The sequence below is a fragment of the Triturus cristatus genome, chromosome 3_1 (assembly GCF_964204655.1).
Source record: "Triturus cristatus chromosome 3_1, aTriCri1.1, whole genome shotgun sequence".
In the NCBI taxonomy this organism is placed as follows: domain Eukaryota; kingdom Metazoa; phylum Chordata; class Amphibia; order Caudata; family Salamandridae; genus Triturus; species Triturus cristatus.
In genome coordinates, this window is record NC_140583.1 from 575928138 (window position 1) to 575950378 (window position 22241).

Genomic DNA, 22241 nt, shown 5'->3' on the forward strand with positions numbered 1-22241 from the left:
TTGTGCCCCTTGTCGGCCAGAAATTTTAAAACCGTCAGTGACGCTTTTTCACATTCAGGTTCGCTTCGGGCGGTGATCAGCAGATCATCGACATATTGAAGCAAGGCAGTGTTAACTGGCATGTGGATACTGTCAAGTTCTCGTTTCAGTGCTTGGCTATAGATGCTAGGGCTTTCTGTAAATCCTTGAGGTGCGCGTGTGAATTTAAAGCTTCGTCCATTTAAACTGAATCCGAACAGATATTGACTTTCCGGATCTATTGGGACGCTAAAGAAAGCATTCTTGAGATCAATTACAGTGAAGAACGTTGCTTCTGAGTCAATATCTGTTAGTAATGACGAGATATCTGGGACCACAGGGTATTGTGGTACAATACATTTATTTAATTCGCGCAGATCAATAACTAATCGATATACTGATGGTGCTTTTGGATCCGTTCTTTTAAGAATCGGAATTATCGGGGAATTACATACATTGGAGTCGGTTTCGACAACCACTCTTTGTGCAATGAGCTCGTCAATGATTTGCAGCAAAGCCACAACAGCATCGGGTGGTAACTTGTATTGTCGCATTCGTGGTAGTATTACTCCTGTTTTTAGTGTGACACGATATGGTGTAATATTCATGCAACCAACATCAGTGGGGCCTTGTGCCCATAAATGTGTAGGTAAATTCTGCAGTCGGTGATCCATGTCTCTGGACACGTAGTGACCTTTGAAGTCACGTAGAAATAGTCGTACTCCTTCCGGAGAACAACATATTATGGCTCCTAGGGCTTTCAATGTTTTTATACCTAACAAGTTTTCTGGACAGGATTTGGTAAGCAATAAATCTGTAGTACGTGTCAATGGACCGATCGTAAGTGGAAGAGGTTGTGTTACGTCATTTATTATAGGTTTTCCTGAGAATCCAAGGGAAATATTTTGTGAGCCTGAGAGGGGTGCCCCTGGAACTTCACTGCGTCTTATAGTTGTTCTGCTTGCCCCTGTATCAAGTAAAAACTTTCTGTCTTCCCCTAATAGTTCACTATGTACATAAGGTCCCTCTTGGTCTACAGGAACCTCAATAAGGGGTAAGCCAACTTCCCTCTCTAGGCTATTTCATGTATATCGCTGATAATCGGGATAATCTGCTTGTGCATACTGATACATCTGTTGTGTTGTTGCTTGTGTTGCAGCAATAGGCTGCGCTTGTGGTGGTGCTACGGTCTGTTGTGGAGCTCCCTGTTGCGGAGCTAGTTGTTGCGGAGCTAACCTAGGTTGTGCATGCTGAGGGATTTGTTGTTGATTCTGATCCTGTCTAGGTGGACGTGGTCTCTCCTGGGTTCTACCTGTAGCAATATTATGTTTCAGGACTGGACAATCGTGTATATAATGACCTGGTTGTTTACAATAGTTGCATGTCCCTTTCGTAGGACCTGCGGAATCACCCTTTTGATGACCATCAGCTGGGACTGACTGAGCAACAAGCATTTTCATTTTTGTATCTTTCATACGTCTTTGTTCGTGTTCTTGTTCTTCTCTAATTCTATTGTGGTGATATTGTAACATCTGTAACATCTGTGATGGGGTATTACCTTGCCAGGTACTTTCGAATTTCAATACTCTATTCTTGACTTGCAGCAGAGAATTTTCAACTAATTTTGTCACAAACAGATGTGGATATGACTCACTACTGGCTTTTATGCCACTATTTATACCAAAACATTTTTCAAATCGGGAATAGAAATCACTAGTGTCTTCATCTGGCTTTTGTTTACAGGCTGATATTGCACCCCAGTCTTCCTTTTTCGTAGTTAATAAACGTGGCAGTACCTGCACTAGTAGTCCTGCTAGTGCTGTAGTCTTTTCCCCAAGTCCTGCTCCTGCAGCTCGGGCCCTTTCTTCGTTTTCTAATGCTGTCCAATCTATCTTTTGGTCTCCCACCTCCCATTCCTTTTCTTTAAGTTTCTCATAAACACCAGCGGGTAATAGGACTTTTAAAATTTTCATAATGTCGGGGTAGGTATACTCTCCCATGAGTAACATGTCCTTTATTTCACGGTGGAAACCTGCTGGATCCTTGTCATGGCTGGGTACTACTTTCTTCATTTCTAATAATTCCAGTTTAGTTATAGGCGTGTACACAAACACGCGTGTAAAGTTATTACCGTCACCTCTGATTGGGTGTACTTCGCGTAACGGGTTCTGTCTATCTATGTGATACATTTTTCTTCCTATGATGGGAACTGGAACGTGTTCTGGGCATACGAAAGTTAAATATTGGTTTCGGAATTCTAGAATCTCTTTAATCAAATCAGTACTTGACCCTCTCCATATATTCGTGAGTAGTTCTGTCAATATGTCAGGTAAGGGTCCTGGATCGGAGTGTTGGCTTTTATATAATATAAGGAGGTGTTGAATCATGTATATACTAGCTAAACGCTGTTCGTATGGGTCAAGATTCAGAAACGTGTGTGCAAGTACATCATCATTGTAGTCGCTGGGACTGTCAGCCCATTGTACTGCTGACCTAGCTAATTCTTGTTCGTCCATTGAATCGAGCATATGGTACCCCCTTCGATCTCGGAGTAATTTATCAGCGGCTTGGAATAGGTGCTCGGGGGATTTTGTATTTAACATAGGATTTGGAAAATGTCTATTATATTCTGGACGTATTGGACGTATCTGATCATTAAAGCCTCTAGTATTATTATGGGGTCTTCCTCTACCTACGTAAGCTATCGTCTCCAATTGTTCTGAATCTTGCTCCTCCTCTTCTTCTGATTCTACTCTGTCTGTTTCTCGTCTTTCTTTATGTATTCGTTCTACTTCCTTGCGGATTTTTCGACACATGGCGATTATACACGCCTGTCTATCATGTTTCTCTTCTGATATGTTCTGACCCCATTTGACAAGTTTTTGCATGGTATCATGATCTGCCCCGGGCCTGTCTTGATTCCTAATTACACAATTTATGAAAAAACGTAGTAGTTGTCTTTGTACATCCACTTTCTGGTATTCCATAGCTTCGTTAATACTTTCTGAACCTCGCCCTGTTTGGACAAAGCGATATATATTGTCTAGGTGTTCAACCATTCCTGGTATCGTCATTAAATATAATGTAGCTCGTCGTATACGTAGTGATGATATGAGCAATTTGTCCTGTCTACCTGGCACTGGATCGTATCTACAATCCACAAGCTGTTCTTTAAACATGTCGGATGTCGCTAATTGGGGTGTACGTTGGAGTGCTAAATCTCTAAGGGTCTGTTTATTTCTCGGCGGGGTGGCAAACATGTCTGTCGTACCTCCTGTAGCACCATCTGAGGCGCTAGGCACGAAAGGATTCGTTGGACGTAGGATAGAGATTGTGGATGCGGGAAAGACTGTAGAAACGGACGGACCTGTGGGAACTTGTGTACGAGTTTGTAGTTGCGGGGATACAGGCGGATGCTCTTGGTGTTGAACACCATCGGCAAGCGGTGTGGGTGGCATGGCATTAGCATACTCGGGAGCTACGTCATCTAAATAGGAGGAAAGGAAAACGTCCTTTGCTGTTTTGGGATGTGTTTTGGGATGTGCTTTTATCGGGAGTAATGGAGAAGTTAAGTCTTTTGGTATTTCCGGGATAGCCTTAGGTAACCCTTCGGCCAGAAGAGGATACATACCATTCATAAGAGTGTTTCTTTGTCTATCTACTTGTTCTGAGTTTACTCGGGTACCTTCCTCAAGTAATAGATTTTCTCGGGTTTTATTTGAATTCTCTCTACCTTTCTCTTCCTGTCTGAGTGCTTTTTCTGTACGTCTATATGATTCTTTACGCCATAATTCAATGGCATCTTTCTGTGACTGTCTGGCTTTCTTTTTCCATAATTCTTCTTCTACTCTCATGATGCAATCTGCATCCCAGGTCCCCGCTACGGGCCATCTCTGACTCTCTGGTAATTCTTTGGTGTAGTCCACCCATAAATCAAGAAATAATACGGCATCTAGGCCATGCTTATGATACATAAAGTATCCTGGAGTGTCCCTAGGTGGAATGGGAACAGCTTCTTCGAGTACCTCTTTTCTGGTTTTGATCTGTCTTAGTTTCGAAAAGAGCGGCATTTTTAGACCTTATTACTAGAACACACTTTATACAATAAACACAATAATGAACAGTCATTCACACCACAATGTATAGAACGTATTAAAACATTTAACAGTTTTAACGAACAATGATAACTAATAGAAAACTAGTTACTGACATAATACTGACACTAGATAATACTTATTTATATGCAAGACATACTATATATACTGCTAAACAGTACAGATACACTGCTGAAGCAGTGCAGACCGGATTTGTGTACCCAAACCCGTCTTGACCGGCACAGACTATGTGCACGTTAAATGCCTCCCCGGTAATGGTACTCACCGGGTAGCTCGGAACGGAAGGCCTCGGAACGGAACTGAAACTGGACCGGACTGGACTCGACTTGATTGGACTCGGAACTTCGGAACCTGGTGGGCCTCTGTATACCTCGGATCTTGCTCTCTCAGCTAGGCTCTGGTCGGGATACTTCGCACTTCTCACCGCCTCGTCTGGGTGTTGATCGCAGCCTCAGTCGCCCCCGCTTGGCCGGAGGGAGATACAGGAAATCCTGCAGGTACGCGTTTTTGTCCGTTCAGCTGTGGCAGGAGACCGGGCCTGCAACGCACCTCCGGCGCGTGAGATGAGAAAGTGTCCCTGTTCGGGCGCCAATTTATGTGGTAAATATTTCATTACCGGTACTATTTTTTATGCGGTAAAGTCTAGTAAGAATAACTCAGTAAATATAAGAGGCAGAATCCGTGGTATTAGAGGTTTAAAAAGGCTTTATTCCTATACAAAGGAATGCAATTCGAATTGCAGGCTTCTATTCCATCACCACGAAAGTTCAGGAAGGAAGGGCATACATTATTGACAGATAATCGGTTTTATAGGAAAATGTATTTACAGTGAAACAGATGCAAGAGGCGTAACAGCTGATAATACAGATAAACTGTGCATACGTAACTAATAGAGGCGGTCATATGGGCGTAATTTAATAAACGTCATTATACATGATGGGTGGATCCATAAAAGAATCCTGCAATGTCAGCAGAAATATTTGGCAGAGATGCGCGCGCAGCCGCATGACGTGTGATTGACGTGTAATTAGAGGGTGAAGGGGACTTGACATTTAGCTCTACATGTGGAGACAGAAGTCTGGGGGTCATGTCAACCTAATCCCAAATCATATCTAATATCCTATGTTTAAAGAACTGTGTTATCCAAAAGGAAAGGTCTCTAGGATAGAATCTATTCTATACTGCCTGTTAGTGCGTGTACAGGCGTCTAAGTGTCTACATGAGATGCGAGGGGGTAGGAATATTCCATGGTAACGGGGCCTATGAATTACTTGCATGAGGACAGCGAGGCCTGGCCCTTTGCACGGTAGCTGGAGGAATGTTTACCTAAACTGCTAGACAGGAATGCATCGGATGAGGAGCGGAGCAGATAATCTTGAAGGTGAAATACAGTTTTTGGCAGGCAATATGCTGGATCAGGCACCGTTAGCCGCGCAGGAAGGAGGACAAAGTTTATGGATACAGATGCAGGCTCAGACTGGAGCTTTCAGAGGCAGAAGGCAGGAAAAGGCTTGATGACAGAATTCAGGGCCTACTCGCCTGAATCTGTAAAATGTGGAAAGTGAACCATATAAAGTCGGTGGCCTTTCATACTTAGGAATGGAATATCTGACCCATTCTTGGCGGATCTGAAAGAGGACATGTTGACGGTGGACACACATATATTTGCGTCTTTAAAACTGGAATTGGAGGGAACATACATGTACGTATAGCATGCACATAGAGCCGTTGGGGTCTACGATAGGGGACATAACTGATCACAAAATTCATATTTCCTCAGCATGCTCCACTGAGCCTCTGCTGCAATTCAATGAGGCCCTCATTGACGTTCTGCAGGGCACCTGGTCCAAGCCCTCCACAGTTCCTCCTGTGGACAGGAACGTCGCCAGGCGCCACCGCCCTGCTCCGGGCGACCCCAGTTTTCTGTCCCAACACCCCACCCCTGAGAGCCTGGTTATCCAGGCTTCTACCTCCCAATCCTCCTTCCCGACCGCTCCGCCGGACCGGGATTCCAAGAGACTGGAACAGTTTGGCAAAAAGCTGTTCTCCTCCCTTAGTTTGGGTCTGCGGTCCTTGAACACCGCCTGTCTTTTGGACCGTTATTCCCACTCTCTGTGGGATACGGTGGAGGACGTGCTGCCCCTGTGCCCGGAGGAGGCCCAGACACTACTTACCCAGGCTCTGGCCGATGGGAGGGACGCAGCACGACATGCAATCCGATGTGGGCTTGACACTACGGACTCGCTGGGTAGGGCGATTTCTACCATGGTGGCGCTTAGACGTCACACCTGGCTGCGGTCCACGTCCTTTTCGGGGGATGTCCAGAGCACTCTCATGGACATGCCCTTTGATGGCACTCGCCTTTTTGGTGAGAAAGCGGACAGTGCGCTGAATCGCTTTAAGGACTCCCGGGCTACGGCCAAGTCCTTGGGCCTATCGGCCCCGCGGTCGCAAACCTCCGCCTTTCGCCCCTTTCGTGGCCAAGGAAGGGGTGCCTCCTCACGTCCGCCTAGCCACCAGCCGCAGAACCAATCTGCGCGCAGTCGCGGACGTGGTTTCCGCCGAGGCGGTACTGGAGGACGACGCGGTCAGCCCACATCCACCCCGGCAGCATCCGCCTCCAAGCCTTCCTAGTCCGAGCTTTCCGGCCCATTCCTCGCCAGTGGGCGGCAGAGTTCGCCATCACCTGCTCCACTGGCGTACCATCACTTCAGACAGGTGGGTGCTGCAGATCGTCCGAAGGGGCTACTCCCTCCCCTTCGAGACGACCCCTCCAGCCATGCCACCGCAGCACCACCGTATCTCGGAGGATCATTTGAATCTTCTGCGAGAGGAAGTTTCGGCCCTCTTGGCCAAAGAGGCCATCGAGCGCGTTCCGAGCCCAGAAGTAGGTCGTGGTTGTTATTCCCACTACTTTCTGGTTCCCAAGAAGGGCAAGGGGGGCCTACGCCCTATCTTGGACCTCCGGAACGTCAATGCCTTCCTTCGGAAGGAACGGTTCAAAATGTTAACTTTGGCTCAGGTTCTAGCTGCCCTAGACCCTGGAGACTGGATGGTAGCGTTGGACTTGCAGGACGCTTATTTTCACATCCCCGTCCTGCCGGCCCACCGGCGTTACCTGCGGTTCACGGTGGGCCAGGAGCACTTTCAGTTCACCGTGCTCCCCTTCAGCCTCACCAGTGCCCCTCGGGTGTTCACGAAAGTGATGGCGGTGGTCGCAGCTCATCTGCGCAGATCAGGGGTTCCAGTCTTCCCCTATCTTGACGACTGGTTGTTGAAGGCGGGCTCGCCCCAGGCAGTCGTCTCCCACCTCCAGACTACGGCGGATCTCCTGCATTTGCTGGGGTTTTCCATCAACGTGCCGAAGTCACACCTGAGTCCCTCTCAGAAGCTCCTTTTCATCGGAGCGGTTCTCGATTCGGCGCAGTTCCGGGTTCATCCCCCGGAACAGCGGGTCTGGGATATACAGGCCCTGATTCCCATCTTTCGGCCTCTATCCTGGGTTTCGGTCAGGCTAGTGTTGCGGCTTCTGGGGCTGATGGCCTCCTGCATCCTACTAGTGCATCACGCCAGGCGGCGCATGCGGGCTCTGCAGTGGGACCTGAAGTTTCAGTGGGCCCAGCATCACGGCAACCTATCCGACCATGTCTTGATCTCGGAGGGCACTGCGCAGCAGTTGCAGTGGTGGCTCACGGACCGTGATTGGGTCACGGGCAAGAGCCTCTCCCTTCCCCAACCGGAGCATGTCGTAGTGACGGATGCGTCCCTCCTGGGATGGGGTGGCCATATGGGAGAGGCGGAGATCAGAGGCCTCTGGTCTCGGGCGGAGTCTCGTCTCCACATCAACCTGTTGGAGTTTAGAGCGATCCGACTTGCACTGAAAGCCTTCCTTCCCTCTGTCAGGGGAAGTGTTGTGCAGGTGTTCACGGACAACACCACCGCCATGTGGTATTGCAACAAACAGGGCGGGGTGGGGTCGTGGACCCTTTGTCAGGAGGCTCTGCGCCTCTGGACATGGCTGGAACACCAGGGCGTCACCCTAGTGGTTCAACATCTGGCAGGCTCTCTGAACGCCAGAGCAGACGAACTCAGCCGCCGGTGCATGATGGATCACGAATGGCGTCTGAACTCCGAAGTGGCGCAAGGTCTCTTTCTGCAGTGGGGAGAGCCTTGGTTAGATCTATTCGCCACCGAAGAGAACGCGCAATGTCAGCAGTTCTGCGCGTTGGAATTTCCAAGGCGGCACTCGCTCGGCGACGCTTTTCGTCACGAGTGGAGTTGCGGTCTGTTGTACGCCTTTCCGCCTATACCACTTCTGCCCAGAGTGCTGAAGAAGATCAGGCACGACCGGGGCCAAGTCATCTTGGTGGCTCCGGATTGGGCACGAAGGTACTGGTATCCCGAGCTACTCAGTATGTTGACCGATCCTCCGATACGTCTGCCCCTTCGGGAGGATCTTCTGTCGCAGCAGCAGGGGACGGTCCTCCACCCGAACCTGTCCAGCCTCCACCTCCATGCGTGGAGATTGAGCGGCGGCAGTTGATGCCATTTGACTTGCCTCCTGAAGTCTGTGATATCATTCTGGCAGCCAGGCGTCCCTCCACAAAGACGGTATACGCCTGCCGGTGGAACAAATTTGTGGCATGGTGCACAGCAAAGGCTGTGGATCCCCTTTCCGCCCCTCTTTCTGAGGTTCTCCTCTTTCTTCTTTCTTTGGCCCAGCAGGGCTCTGCCCTGGGCACCTTGCAAGGTTATCTTGCTGCCATCTCTGCCTTCTTGCGGCTTCCTGATCAGCCTTCTCTTTTCAAGTCCCCTGTAGTTACACGCTTTCTAAAAGGCATTACTCACACGTTCCCTCCAGTCCCTTTTGTAATGCCTCAGTGGGACTTGAATCTTGTTCTCACATTTCTAATGTGCGCTCCCTTTGAGCCTCTTCATAATTGTCCTCTTCATCTGCTGACGCTTAAGACTGCTTTTCTGGTAGCCATCACCTCGGCTAGACGGGTGAGTGAGCTCCAGGCTTTATCATCAAAGCCTCCTTTTCTCTCTGTTCATCCAGACAAGGTTGTCCTTCGGCCTCGTCCCTCCTTTCTTCCGAAAGTGGTGACCCCCTTTCATCTTGGGCAGTCTGTCACCTTGCCCACCTTCTTTCCGCCTCCGCATCCTTCCAAAGAGGAAGAGAGGCTCCACCGTCTGGACCGAAAACGTGCGCTCTCCTTTTATCTGGACCGCACAAAGCAGTTCCGGGTGGACGACCAACTTTTCGTTGGATACGTGGGTGCTAAGAAGGGGAAAGCTGTGCACAAACGGACCATCTCTCGGTGGGTCGTTTTGTGCATCAAACTTTGTTATTCCTTGGCAAAAAAGGACCCTCCTGTTGGGCTGCGCGCCCATTCTACTCGGGCCACAGCGGCTACTACTGCTTTGGGACGGGGTGTCCCTTTGCAGGACATCTGTCAGGCGGCAACGTGGGCTTCGCTACACACGTTTGCCAGGCATTATTGCCTTGACAGCCAAGTCCGGAGGGATGGCTTCTTTGGCCGTTCTGTCCTCCAGGACTTTCTGGTGTGATCTTGGTTCGCAGACCCACCACCGGGGATGGTATTGCTTGGGTATCTATTCTAAGGTGAGGAATCTAACTAACGTGTTTCTTTCAGATGAACAAGTTACTTACCTTCGGTAACGATGTATCTGTAGGAGAGTAGGGTCTGCTCTCTATGTTCACCCCCACTTTTTGCTTTTGCTTTACTGGTTTTCGACTTAGATGTGGCTGTGGGCCTGCTAATCAGACCCACAGCCCTGCTGTTCTCTCTCTAAATTGATACTATGTACTTTAGGTGCATAACCCATTTGGATAGGGTCACCTTATTGGCCCCTGTACAGTGTGCCTTAGGTACCCAGGGCATAGGCGTACCCTAGGCCTACCAGGGGCTGCAGCGTGTATTATGCCACTCCTGGCCTGGCCTTCCATTATGACACAACTGGCTGATCACTCAGCTGGGGCAAGGTCGTGTAATCACCCCTTGCTTAGGTGTAGTATTCCTATACCTAACTTACATATAGACACATGTGTACCTATCAGCCACTCCTATGGCAGGCCTTAACAATCCTGGAGGCAGAGTGCTTGGTAACATGTGAGATGGTGCTCTAGCATGAGCTGAGCCTGTCTGCAGCTTTCGGAACCATGTCCTTATAGCTGTTCTATGATAGAGCCTACCATATACTCTTAAAGTGCCTTATAATCTTAAACGGTTATGGTAACTATGGTTTGGCTTTATCAAAACATGTCGTGTAAGGTGTCTAACACTTTGGAATAATACCCCCATCCCATTTCTGGGGATGAGGATATTATCCCTCCCTTCTAGAGGGAGAAGACATGTTGTAACCTACTTACCCGGTTAAAGTTAACCAGAGCCCCAGCATCACAAAATGGATGCTGCTGCCACAGACACGAGTCTGACCTCCTGCTGCTGGGAGTGATCCCGGCAAGGGAGGCTTGGACAATAGGTTTCCTGCCTTGAGAGGTGCGAGCACCACCCCAGACAGGCCTTAGTGTATTGGGGCAGGGAGGGATGAAAAGAATGAGACATGCCTGGGGCACACAAGGTGTCCCGTGCATAGTCCAGTTCAAACCGGTGCTGGGGCTCTCCAGCCCCAGTCCTGGCGCGAAACTGGACAAAGGGAAGGGGGTGTAACCACCCCCCTCCCAGGTCCCACCCATAAGGCATGACCTAGCAGGTAACACAGCCCCCCAAATTTAGATAAGAGTGGTAGCTGGGCCCCAGGAGATTAGATTATCCTGAACCTGCAACTTGAACAGAAACTCTGGACCTTCGACATTCGACGAAAGAAGAAGACTGAAGAATCTCCCTTGTGGCCAAGGAGTGGCTACCCTGTGCAAACAGGCACCATCAAGAGACTACCCTTTGCTTTGCTGAAGTTCTACGAGGGACCGACTGCAGAGCCCGACCAGAGCCTTGACTTCCAGACTTCTCCGACCCTGATCCACATCCACAGCCGAGCTGAGATCCGTGGAGTCGACGAGAGACGTGGGACCGGCTACCTGGGAAAAGTGGCGAGTATCTTCCAGCGCAGCTTTTGAGGTACCCTCGAAGTTGTGCACCGGGGATTGAGAAGCCCCAACCCCAAGCACCATCTGCACCGAAGATCAGCCCCACACACTCCACGAGTCCTGCGTGGGGCCCTTCTGCATTTTCCTGCTTGCCGCGCCTGTCCGGTTGCTTGCCCGTTGGCTAGTGGCCTTTGTGACGACGCATCCAGAAATCTTCACTGCTGGTTTGGCTCCTCCAGACTGGCTCCCGCTTCCTTGCAAAAGAGAAGCACCCCAGACCTTCCTGGTCTGCACCAGAAGCAAGTCCTCCGTTCTTATTGGGTTCCGCTTGCCAAGGCTTGGTGAGTCCTAGTCCAACTTCGACGCCGCCGACAGCAAGAGCCTTCGTGGGACAGCTCGCCTCCTGGTCCTGGTCGTCCTCGACGTTCCCTGGTCCTCGTGGCTGCAGCGACAAGCTTCACCTTCACCTGCAATCTTCACGACATCGCCTGGTTCCTTCCTGGTTCCACGTGGTCACTGGCTAGTGACCTTGACTCTGTCCCTTCTGCTTGCAGGTCTCCTCTCTTCTTGATCCCAGCCTTGGGATCCACCGGACACTCTTCACTGACTGCCTGTCAGCAACTTTCCTTCAGGCATCCATAGAAGTCCACGACGAAACCCGACGCAAGTTCACACCTATGCACCCGCAGTCCGTGGGCTAGGTAACTTGGGTACTATCCTAGGGTCTAGTTTCCGAGTCTCGACTCTCTAGCTGCTTCAGAAGTGTCCTTAAACTGTTTATTTCAGAACTGTACTATTTCTATCGACTATACGCATTACGCGTGAGTGTTTCCACTCTGCACCTGAATCCCGTGGGCCTCCCACTTCCTAACTGTTGCTAGTGTAGTGTAGACCCAGCGATTCCCTAGGCCTAGGCCTATTCTATTTCCGTGACAGTGGTCCTTATACCACTTCTTTAGTATATGGTTTGCGTGGCCCCTAGGGCCTAACTGTATTACTTACCTGTGTGACTTAATGTATGCTTGAATAAGACTGTGTTGTACTTACCTCTAATCTCATAAAGAGTGCTGAGGGTTTGACTAGAATAAATACACTTTATTTTATATATATATCTGTTGTGGTGTCCTTTCATTTGGTATTCAAGGGATTATATATGGTATCACAGCTGGCTTCACATGCCATTCAGAGTTTAGCCTAAGACTGCTCTTGTCCATGCTACCACTAGGATAGCTGGTCTATAAGGTTGACTTTACAACCAATCACCATAAGGGTTGTTTGGACTGATATAAGGTGTACACTAGAACTAGTGACATCATACATCAGGCCAACTTCTCACAGTATCTGTAAGAAACATTAGTTAGTTAGCTTCCTCACCGACCCACCCATCCTCCCCGTTCTGCGAACTGACATCTAGGGTTAAGGTTATCCTTTTCAGGCCCCTAGATTTTATTTTTGGCACCAGTGTCGGTCTCTTGCATGGCTCTGCGTTCCTGGCGCGAAAAGCTATGTACAAGAACTGACGTCAGCGCGCGAGGGCGGCGTCTAAGTACTCCGACGTCATCCCAGCGCACGACGCCGACGACGGACGCGGAGCCGCAGACGACGCCTAGCGACGCGCAAGGGGTATTGCTGACGAAAAAATCTTCCGGATCCAGTCTGACGCCTGGGGATATACTAAGGTGAGGAATCTAACTAACTAATGTTTCTTACAGATACATCGTTACCGAAGGTAAGTAACTTGATCTTCAGACCCGTTTCTGCATTTTACCCTGGTGCAAAAACCTTTATGTAACATGGACTTATGAATGCCTCTTCATCTATGCAGCATTAGGTGAGCTGAAAAATGAGCAATGGTGAAGGTAGATTTTACATGTTTCTTCACCACTGAAAATGTTCCATGTCCCAGCCCCTGTTGGGTTTCACTTGTGTTGTGCTTAATACAATGCTATTCCAATTGGGGACATTTATGTGCGCCCAAGAGTTCTTCTACTATGTCTGTTTAATAAAACACATGCATTATTTCAAGGGAGTTTCAAAGTCTATTCACTAACGGTCTTTAAAGGCTAATTGTTAACAGTAAGCGCTGCAACGCCTAGGTTTCCTGGCGACACCTTCCTTTGTAGCAAAAATCATTTTTAGTCTTTTTTAGGAGCTCCTCTGGACATGGTGCAGTTCAGAGCCCTTCCTGCCTCGCAATGAGTCTAGGACATTCAGGCTATGATCCCAATGTGTCAGCCTCTTTCCTGGATCTTTGTGAAAGCAGCTCAGAGGTTTCTTGAGCTACTGGCACTGGATGGCATATGCAGGCTCTTCAGTGGGATCTGAGGTCTCCATGGGCCCAGCATGAAGGAAACGTGTCAGATGTCATCCAGGTTTCAGATAATACTGCACAGGGGCTGCAGTGGCGGCTGCTAGGCCTCAACCTGACAAGTGGCATACTCCTCTTCCTTCCTCACCCAGAGCTGGCTGTGGTGATGGATATGTCTCTGTTGAGCTTGGAAGTTTATTTGGGAGTTGTGGAAATCATAGGACTCTGGTCTATGGCAGAAACTCAGATCCACACAAACCTATTAGAACAGTGGGCCATCCACCTGGCATTGAAGACTTTCCTGTCGTCAATCAAGGGAAGGTCGGTACAGGTTCTCACATACAACACCGCTGCCATGTGATACTGTAACATGCAGGGAGGATGGGGGCCCTGGGTCCTGTGCAAAGAAGAGCAGCGCCTCTGGAGTTGGCTATAGCATCAGGGCATTTCCATGATTGGAATCACCTGCTGGATCTTTAAATGCATGGTCAGATGAGGGCAGCTGGTGATGCTTGACAGATCACGAATGGCAGTTGCATCCCGAAGTGGATCACATCATCTTCGGACAGTGGGGGTAATCATAGGCAGATCTTTTTGCTCTTGCGAAGAACGGGGTTTGTCGCGACATCTGCAAGTCGGAATTCTCTCTAGGAGATGCATTCAGCCTGGAGTGGAGCATGGGACTCCTGTATGCCTTTCAACCACTGCCTCTTCTGCTCAGAGTTCTGAAGATCAGGAACAACCAGGCCCAATCCATCCTAGTGGCTCTGAATTGGACTAGGAATGTGTGGTGCCTGGAACTCCTGGGCATGAACGTTTGTTGTCTGATTAGGCTACTGCTGCGGGGGGATCTTTTTCCACAGCAGCAGGGCAGGGTTCTGCACGCAAACCGGTGTAATTTACACCTTCATGTGGGGAAATTGAGCAGAGTCTGTTGACTGTGTTCGATCTGTCACCTGAGGTTGCTGATGCCATTCTCTTTCCAGGTATCCTTCTTCAAAGTCCATTTCTGCCGGGTGCTTTGGCAAATTTGTGGCCTGGTGTGGAACCTGTAACATATACCCCTTACAATTCAGATGTATTACTGCTTGTTTTGTACATGGCCCAGCAAGTGCTTGCAGTGGATTTTTGCCCTTGTTTTACACTTGTTTAAATCGCCTGTTGTGATTCATTTTATTCCAGGTTTGACACACATTTTCCATCCTAAACCACTTGTAACCCCACAGTGGGATTCTAAATTAGTAAGGACTTGTCTTATGTGTACCCCTTTAAAACCCATGCACAGCTGCTTGCTGTGTCTTCTCACTCTCAAAACACTCCTTCTCATAGCTCTCATGCAGGGCCGGACTGGCCGTAGTGGGCACCGGGCAATCCCCCGGTGCGCCGCAAGGGTGGGGGCCGGTTTGGGGCTCCTGGGGGCCGCTTTTCTTACAGGGCCGTTTTTGCAGCATATCGGCACTGTAACAAAATCGGCCGAAAACCGGCCCTGGCACAGAGCTCGGCCGCACCCCCAACCCGGGGGGGGGGGGGGGGGGGGGAGGGGCAGCACTTTGCCAGGGCCGGTTTTGGTTCCCAGTCCGGCCCTGCTCTCATGAGTTTGCTCCAGGCTCTATCTGTGCAGCCACCCTACCCTATCTTTTTACCAGGCAAGCTGAGGTTGAGACTTTTTGTCAGAAGTCATTACTCAGCTTCAGTTGGGCAACCCAGCCACCACCCAACGTTCTTTGCTTCTTCTCACGGCTCAAAAGAGGAGACATTCCATCAACTGTGGGCTTTTATTTTGGTTAATCTATCAGAAAGAGTGTTACAGAAGGTACGTAACTTATTCCTTGCTGCCATATCATGATGGGCAGTCGTTAATACTTGCTTGTGGATAAACACAATGAGTCAAATGCCATTTTACTCTGTTTCCATCCCAGGATATTGGAAGCGCAGTGCAGTTTTTATACAGGTGAGAGGCTAATTTTGAGGCTGTGTTGCCGTTTGACAACTCTGAATTTGAGTCTTCATGATGGGGTGAGAAGTGTGGTACACATCATTCGTTTTTTATGTCTTTCATGCACAATATCAAGCTTATTTTGACCTCTCACAACTAATTGCTCTGAAGCATTTCATTTCATTGATGTAATACATTTAAAATAAAGATTTTTCTGTTTCATATAGAACGAGGTGATTGGCCGAGAGATCGGAAGTTTGACTATGTAGGCAATCAGCCTTGGGGCGAAAGACACCAGTATGAGCAGAACCGTTTTAAAGACCGTCACTATGAAGACCGTCGCCCCCATGGTGACCCCCGGCGAAATTCAGAGAATTACAGACAAAATAATACTTCCCGGAAAAGACCATATGAACAATACAACAATGAAAGAGACCATAGAGGACACAGAGAATACTATGACAGGTAAATATCTAATCACCATATTAGCAGTGATGGCACTGCCAATAAGTGCTTATTTATGATGGATACTTTCTACTTGTTGATTCCTCCTCTTTTGTATCCTCCCAAGAAAGGACAGATCCAGAAAAGCTTCTACAGCTCTAGCGAGTCAAAAGGTGGTACTATCAGGATTCACTGTGATTCGGCCCCACGACAGACGTATGACAGGTCTGTTGTGGGTTGCCACCCCTGTTCTCTGACGTCAGTACCTCTGGAGATCCACTTCCCTGATTGCATTAGACTTTGAACAATTATTGTTGTTCAAACAAATTATTAGGCAGTGTAGCAGTGGTATCAGGGACATCTATCCTCAGATTGCTTAGAATCCTCCCCAAGCGCGAGACTGGATCCGGAATTTTTTCCCCATAGCACGTCTCCGTATCGACGCCATTCACCGCATATGACCTCAACGGAGTCCATATAACCCCCCTCTTCGACATCAGTTCCTTCTATCTGATGGAGACTACAAGCCGCAGATTACTTAATGTAGAATTATCCTCAGGCGTAAGACTGGACCCGGAAAACTTTCTTTGCCCCAGCATCTCTGCGCGCCGGGGGGCGTTACCACGCGACTCCGCCCTGACATCGTCCGCGGGCGTGACGTCAGCGAGGTTACATAAGCCCCACCCCGGCGCGCTGACATCAGTTTCCTTCTTTTCCGTGTGCAACGCAGATCCGGATCGTGTCCCTGTCCTGTTTTCAGGCCTTCTTTTTGTGCTTTGCGTTGTGGTACAGTGTGCGAATGCCTTCGGGCTTTAGGGCATGCTCGTCTTCTGCACGTCAGATGTTGGTGACGGACCCTCATCCTAATTGCATGTGGAGTTTGGGCGAGCACCATGATTCCACGGACTGCGACGCTTGCCAGCATCTGAAGCCTAAGTCCTGGCAGGAGCGCCGGATGAAGCTCCTCTCAGCCCAGTTGTCCAGATCTGTGTCGTCTCCGCGTCCGTCCCCCACGGAAGGGCCCAAGAATTACCGCTTCTGATTCCGGCATCGCCCATCACCGAGGCCCCTGGGGCATCGCTCGCCCCTCGGTAAGTCTTATAGCTGGTCTCCGAGGCCTAGTCCCCGCTCTGCAGAGGGCGCGGGTACTCCGCGGGACATGCAGCCTCATTCGTCACCACCCTACCCGCCATTTCCTGCCGCTGGGACGACTAGGGCCCAAATGGAGGTCTATGCTGCGGCTCTGCAGGCTTCCTTGCCCCTCCTCCTCCTCTTCCTGGGATGTCCGCGGATCCCTTGCCACGTGCAGTGCCTTCCGCGGCATCGCCGGCGGCTCCAGCCCCGGTGCTGACGGGTTCGGCTTCAGGTTCTGGAGGTGTGGTGTCATCAAGGTGCGGCCCTACGGGGTTCCCCTCTTCGGCCCACGGCACCTCTGCCTTGCCGCAAACCCCCGAGGGGGTCCCTGTGGTGTTGCGGGAGGTCACCGGGACTCGCGGCTCGCCCCCGAGTCCTCCTCGGTCTTCTGGGCAGGCGGCAGCCTTGCCAGAAGCCGAGCTGACGCCACTCAGGTGCCAATGGCTGTCGACGCTGGCGGCGCCGCAGGTGCTGGCTCGGGCCGGGGCGCATCCCCGGGTCCCTCTCATCTCTCCACGCAGGCAGCTGCTTCGTCGGAGGTCGAGTCGGCGCTTTTTTGGCACCGTTCTTTCGCCGACCCGAAGCCGACCCCGCCCCGCCCCATTCTCCTAGGGTGCAAGTGGTGGAAGAGGTCGTTTTGGCGTCTGCTCCTGCGATGGTCGACCTCATGCCGGCGCCTGTGGGTGACTCCACGGCGCCGTGCCGGTGTCGGGTCGTCGACTCGTCTCCAGAGGCCCCCTCCTCTCCGGAGGTTCGTCAACTTTTTGTCTCTTCTTCACCGGAGACGGGCCGCCGCGTCATGGCTTTTTCCCCAGCACGACCCAGTCTGCCTTTCTTTCCACCCTTCTACCCAGGGCCCTCTTCTGCAGACTGCTTTTCCTTCCTTACCTTTGGTGTTGTTTCCTCCATCACGGGAGGCCAGATGGTTAGATTCATGGGGGCGTAACCTCTTCGCTTCCTCTAGTGCTGCTTTGCGAGCGCTCAACACGCTTTGTGTGTTGGTCAGGGCTACTTCCAGCTTGTGGGATTCTGTGGAGTCCCTTCTGTCTTCTGCCTCTCAAGAAGGTGTCTACGCTGATCTGCGGTGCCATGTGATGGATAGCCGGGAGTTGGCCGCGTTTATTCCTCGATCGGCGCTGGATGTTTCTGATGCTCTCGGCCGCCCAATGGCAAGTTCAGGGGCTCTCCGTCGCCACGCTTGGCTGAGGGATATTGTTTCCTCCGTCACGGGAGGCCAGATGGTTAGATTCATGGGGGCGTAACCTCTTCGCTTCCTCTAGTGCTGCTTTGCGAGCGCTCAACACGCTTTGTGTGTTGGTCAGGGCTACTTCCAGCTTGTGGGATTCTGTGGAGTCCCTTCTTTCTTCTGCCTCTCAAGAAGGTGTCTACGCTGATCTGCGGTGCCATGTGATGGATGGCCGGGAGTTTGCCGCGTTTATTCCTCGTTCGGCCCTGGATGTTTCTGATGCTCTCGCCCGCCCAATGGCAAGTTCAGGAGCTCTCCGTCGCCACGCTTGGCTGAGGGATAGCGTGTGCTCTGAGAATGTGAAGAAGCATCTCGTTGACCTGCCCTTTGATGGGTTGCTTTTGTTTAGCACCCATGCGGATGCTGCCATTCAGCGGCTCTTTGCGGGGCTCGGTCCTCCTCCCCCTCCGTAAACTTGGCTTGTCGGTCCTATTATCCTACCCTTTTTTCGAGGGTCAAGTGGTTCGGTTGGACCGTCTGTCTATTGTGTATGGGTTGGCATGCCTTTGGGGTCCTTAGGTTGTGCTGTTGGCTGCTGGTACAGCCCCTTCGAATTTTGTGGTTCTCTGGTTGTGGTCCACCCATATGTGTCCTCAGGTTTGGCCTTCTGTGTGTTTTTTGATTGGATGATTGATAAGCTGTCTGTGGTTCTATCTGCAGGTCCTTTATGTTCTGTCCTCTGCTGCGGGATTTTTCTCTAAGAGGTGTTCCCATGTTTTAGTGGGACGTATCTTACCCTATGTGGGGTACTTGTAGCAATTGCATAGCTCTGTCCTGTGCTGGGAAGGTATGGTTGCCCCTTTTCCGGGTTCCCTACCTTTCTTGGCATCCTTGTATACCGCTGGTGCGGTCTCTTGTACCTTGTCCGGGCGCAGCTTTCATTGCTCTGGGTTCTGTCAATCTTGGTGTTCCCTACATTGCTTGACAGTTTGTTATGCTGTCAACGGTGTCGTGTTGTGGCGTTTCGGCCTTCCTGTCCGGCGTTTCGTCCTGCTCCTCTGTCCGGTGTTCCAGGGGGCTCGGTTTCTCCTGGCTTTCCTGTGTTCTGGTTGAAGGCTTGGTCCGTCCTCCGTGTCTTCCCCTTTTTCTCTTATGGCTGGTCCCATTTCTCTTTGTGGGACGGTGTGTGTCTATTGACCGATCCTCCTTTGGGGCTTGTTCTGCATTTTCCTGTCCTCTACCTGCGCCTGGCTTGTTCTGTGTGCGCTGCTCCATGGTGCTGTCGACTGCCGCTGTGCACGTCTGCTTGTGCTGGTCCACCGCAGTGGCCCTTGTTGTGCTATCTTGTGCCTGCTTGTGCTGGTCCACTGCCGTGGCCCTTGTTGTGCTACCTTGTGCCCCTGCCTCTTGTTCTGCTGGGGCTTTGCATAGCTGTGCCTTTCTTATTATGCCTGCGTTCCTTGGCTGTGGAGCCGTTGCTGCCTTGCCTGCTTCCTTGCGGCTGATGCCTGTTCAGCTGTCCTCTGTCGCTGTGTGTTTTCCTTTGGCAGGCTCTGCCTCCGGTTTTACCTCTTCTCCCTGGAGTTGGGGTCGTTCTTTCCTCCAGGGTGCTCCTCTGCGGCTGTCTGTCTCTACGAGGGTTTTTAGCCGTTGTACCTTGAATGGGCTTAGGGTCTCCTGGTCTTCCCTTCGCCTTGCTGGTGCCCTGTGTTTCTTCCTACTGGGGAGGTTCTCTCGCAGGCCCTCCTCCCCTTTGGGTATGGCTTGGGTATCTATTCTACTTTAAGGAATCTGCGGCTAGTAGTCTCTATCAGATGTACAAGTTACTTACCTTCGGTAACGATGTATCTGGTAGAGACTATTCTAGACGCAGATTCCTTCACGGCCCGCCCTTTCTCCCCGTTCTGCGAGGACCTTTAGTTTGGTTTTCTGAACTTGCCTCCCTCTGGGTGGCTTGTCTCCTGTGGGTGTCCGCTTTGCTTCTGCCCCGACAGGATACTTTGTTCTGCTTGATTGTTCCAACCCTTCCCTTATGATACATGGTCATTTGGTTCATGTGTACTTCTGCATCCCTCCACCCTGGTTTTTCTCCAGTGTAGGGGCCTGCTTTTACTCTTCTCCGTTTTACTTGCTTGGGGTTTCTGCATCCCTTGCAGTCCTCTGAGTTGGGTTTTCTTTTTGCCTGTACCTCGGCCTTTTCGCTCCTTTCAGGGGATTCGGCCCTCCTTGATGGTGGCGTCTGGGGGTGTATTGCTGTTCCTCCTTTGTTCCGGGCTTGTTGCCTTTCACTGTTGTGGATCGTGATTGCAGTCTCTCTCTCTCTCTCTCTTTCTCTCTTTGTTCTGCTATGGCCCTTTTCACATGCTTCTGCCTCCAGGGAGGATGTCGCTTTAGCTTGCGTAAGTGTTCCTTAGAGCGGTGCTCTGCTCCTTCACTGCTATGGATTTCACCGCTATGGCTTTTTTTACCTTCGTGCTTCGCCCTTTTCCAACTGGTGCTGTTCCTCACCTTTCGTTTCTCTCTTTTCTGTTTCACTGATTTTATGCACACTGTTCCCACACTCTCCACAGTTTTGTTTGTGATGGCTCCGCGTTGTGGCACGGAAAAGTTCTCTGAAGAAAACTGATGTCAGCGAACTGGGGTGGGGCGTAAGTAACCTCGCTGACGTCACGCCCGCGGCGCGCAGAGATGCTGGGGCAAAGAAAGTTTTCCGGGTCCAGTCTCACGCCTGGGGATAATTCTACGTTAAGGAATCTGCGGCTAGAATCGTCTCTACCAGATACATCATTACCGAAGGTAAGTAACTTGTACTTTCTGCGCTTGTAATGTGGATCTGGAGTGGTTAGGGGACCGTTTTTCAGCCCGACTCGACATTTTGTTGTGGAAACCGTGTGTTTTTTGTGATTTCTTCATGGCTCACAACCTGTGGATCTTGTGGCAGACAAATGTCAGCCACAGATTCTCATGCCATCTGTTTGGGGTGCCTTGGATAACACCATGACTCCAAGGAGTGTTTTTCCTACTGTCGTCATCAGCGGAAGGCATTGAAACTTCTGGCGGTGCTACTATCAGAGGCACCATGGGGCGTCAGTCCTTGTAAAAAGTCCAGAGACTGATCAAAGGACCGTTCGCATGAGGGGCTGTCTCCGCCGAAGGAGGCTCTGAAGCACAAACGGTTAATATGTAAGTGAGTCTGCGACACTGTCTCCCAGCCTTTGGTTGCAGAGTATTCACAGAAGTCTACCCTGGCCCTCCCTATATTTCCTGGAGCTGGTGCGACTCTAGCCCAAATGCAGGTGTATTACAATTTCTTGCATAAACTGTTTGTGCCCCCCTTTTAGTGTGCTTTCTAGCCACAAGGAGGAGAGAGGTGCCCTGACTGCATCCTAGCCGGCAGGTTCGCCCTTGGTAACAGTTGAGCTCTCTGAATCCGTTATCGGATTCTAGCTGGCACCGTTGCACAGTCCTTTGGGGCTCCCACCTTCTGCATCAGAGTCAGGCCTGCCCCTTACTGCGGTGCCAATTGATGCCAAACCTATTAATCTTTCTGATGCCGATGTGGTGCCGGATGGGCATCGGATGCGGCACCGATGGAGCCATCCACTTTGGACAACTCTCCATCTGTCCTTATACAACCTGTCAATGTTTTCCCTACGGGACCATGCAGTCTTGAAGGTGAAGGGGAAACTGTAGGTTGTCAAGACCCTTTGGGCAGTCCTCTTCATCCTCTTTTGGAGGAAAATTCGCTGACTGAACTGGGTGAGGCTAGTAGACTTGAGGACTCTCCAGTTTCAGATTTACTTTTTCCACCTGGTATGGCAACAGAGGCAAGTTCCACTTATGCTGGCATATGGAGGAGATCAACTGTAGTCTTAGATTGCCAGTTCCCCTCAGTGGAATTATCCACAGACCTTTTTGTGGATGTTCTTCACCAAGATAAGCTGGGAGTGGAGCCTTAACTACCTTATAATGAGACTATATATGACCTTTTGTTAAGAGCATGGGCGAAAGCTGTTTTGGTAGCTGTA

At 50.4% G+C, this 22241-nt stretch overlaps 1 protein-coding gene across 2 annotated transcripts in view; it reads left to right on the forward strand.

Moving 5' to 3' along the window:
- CHD2 (chromodomain helicase DNA binding protein 2) overlaps positions 1-22241 on the forward strand; it is a 1941047-nt gene that overhangs the window by 1861467 nt on the left and 57339 nt on the right. For both annotated transcript variants that reach the window (XM_085644496.1, XM_085644497.1), the window contains one exon: positions 15677-15914. In XM_085644496.1, coding sequence (XP_085500622.1) covers positions 15677-15914 — 238 coding nt within the window. The remainder of the gene's footprint in view (positions 1-15676; positions 15915-22241) is intronic.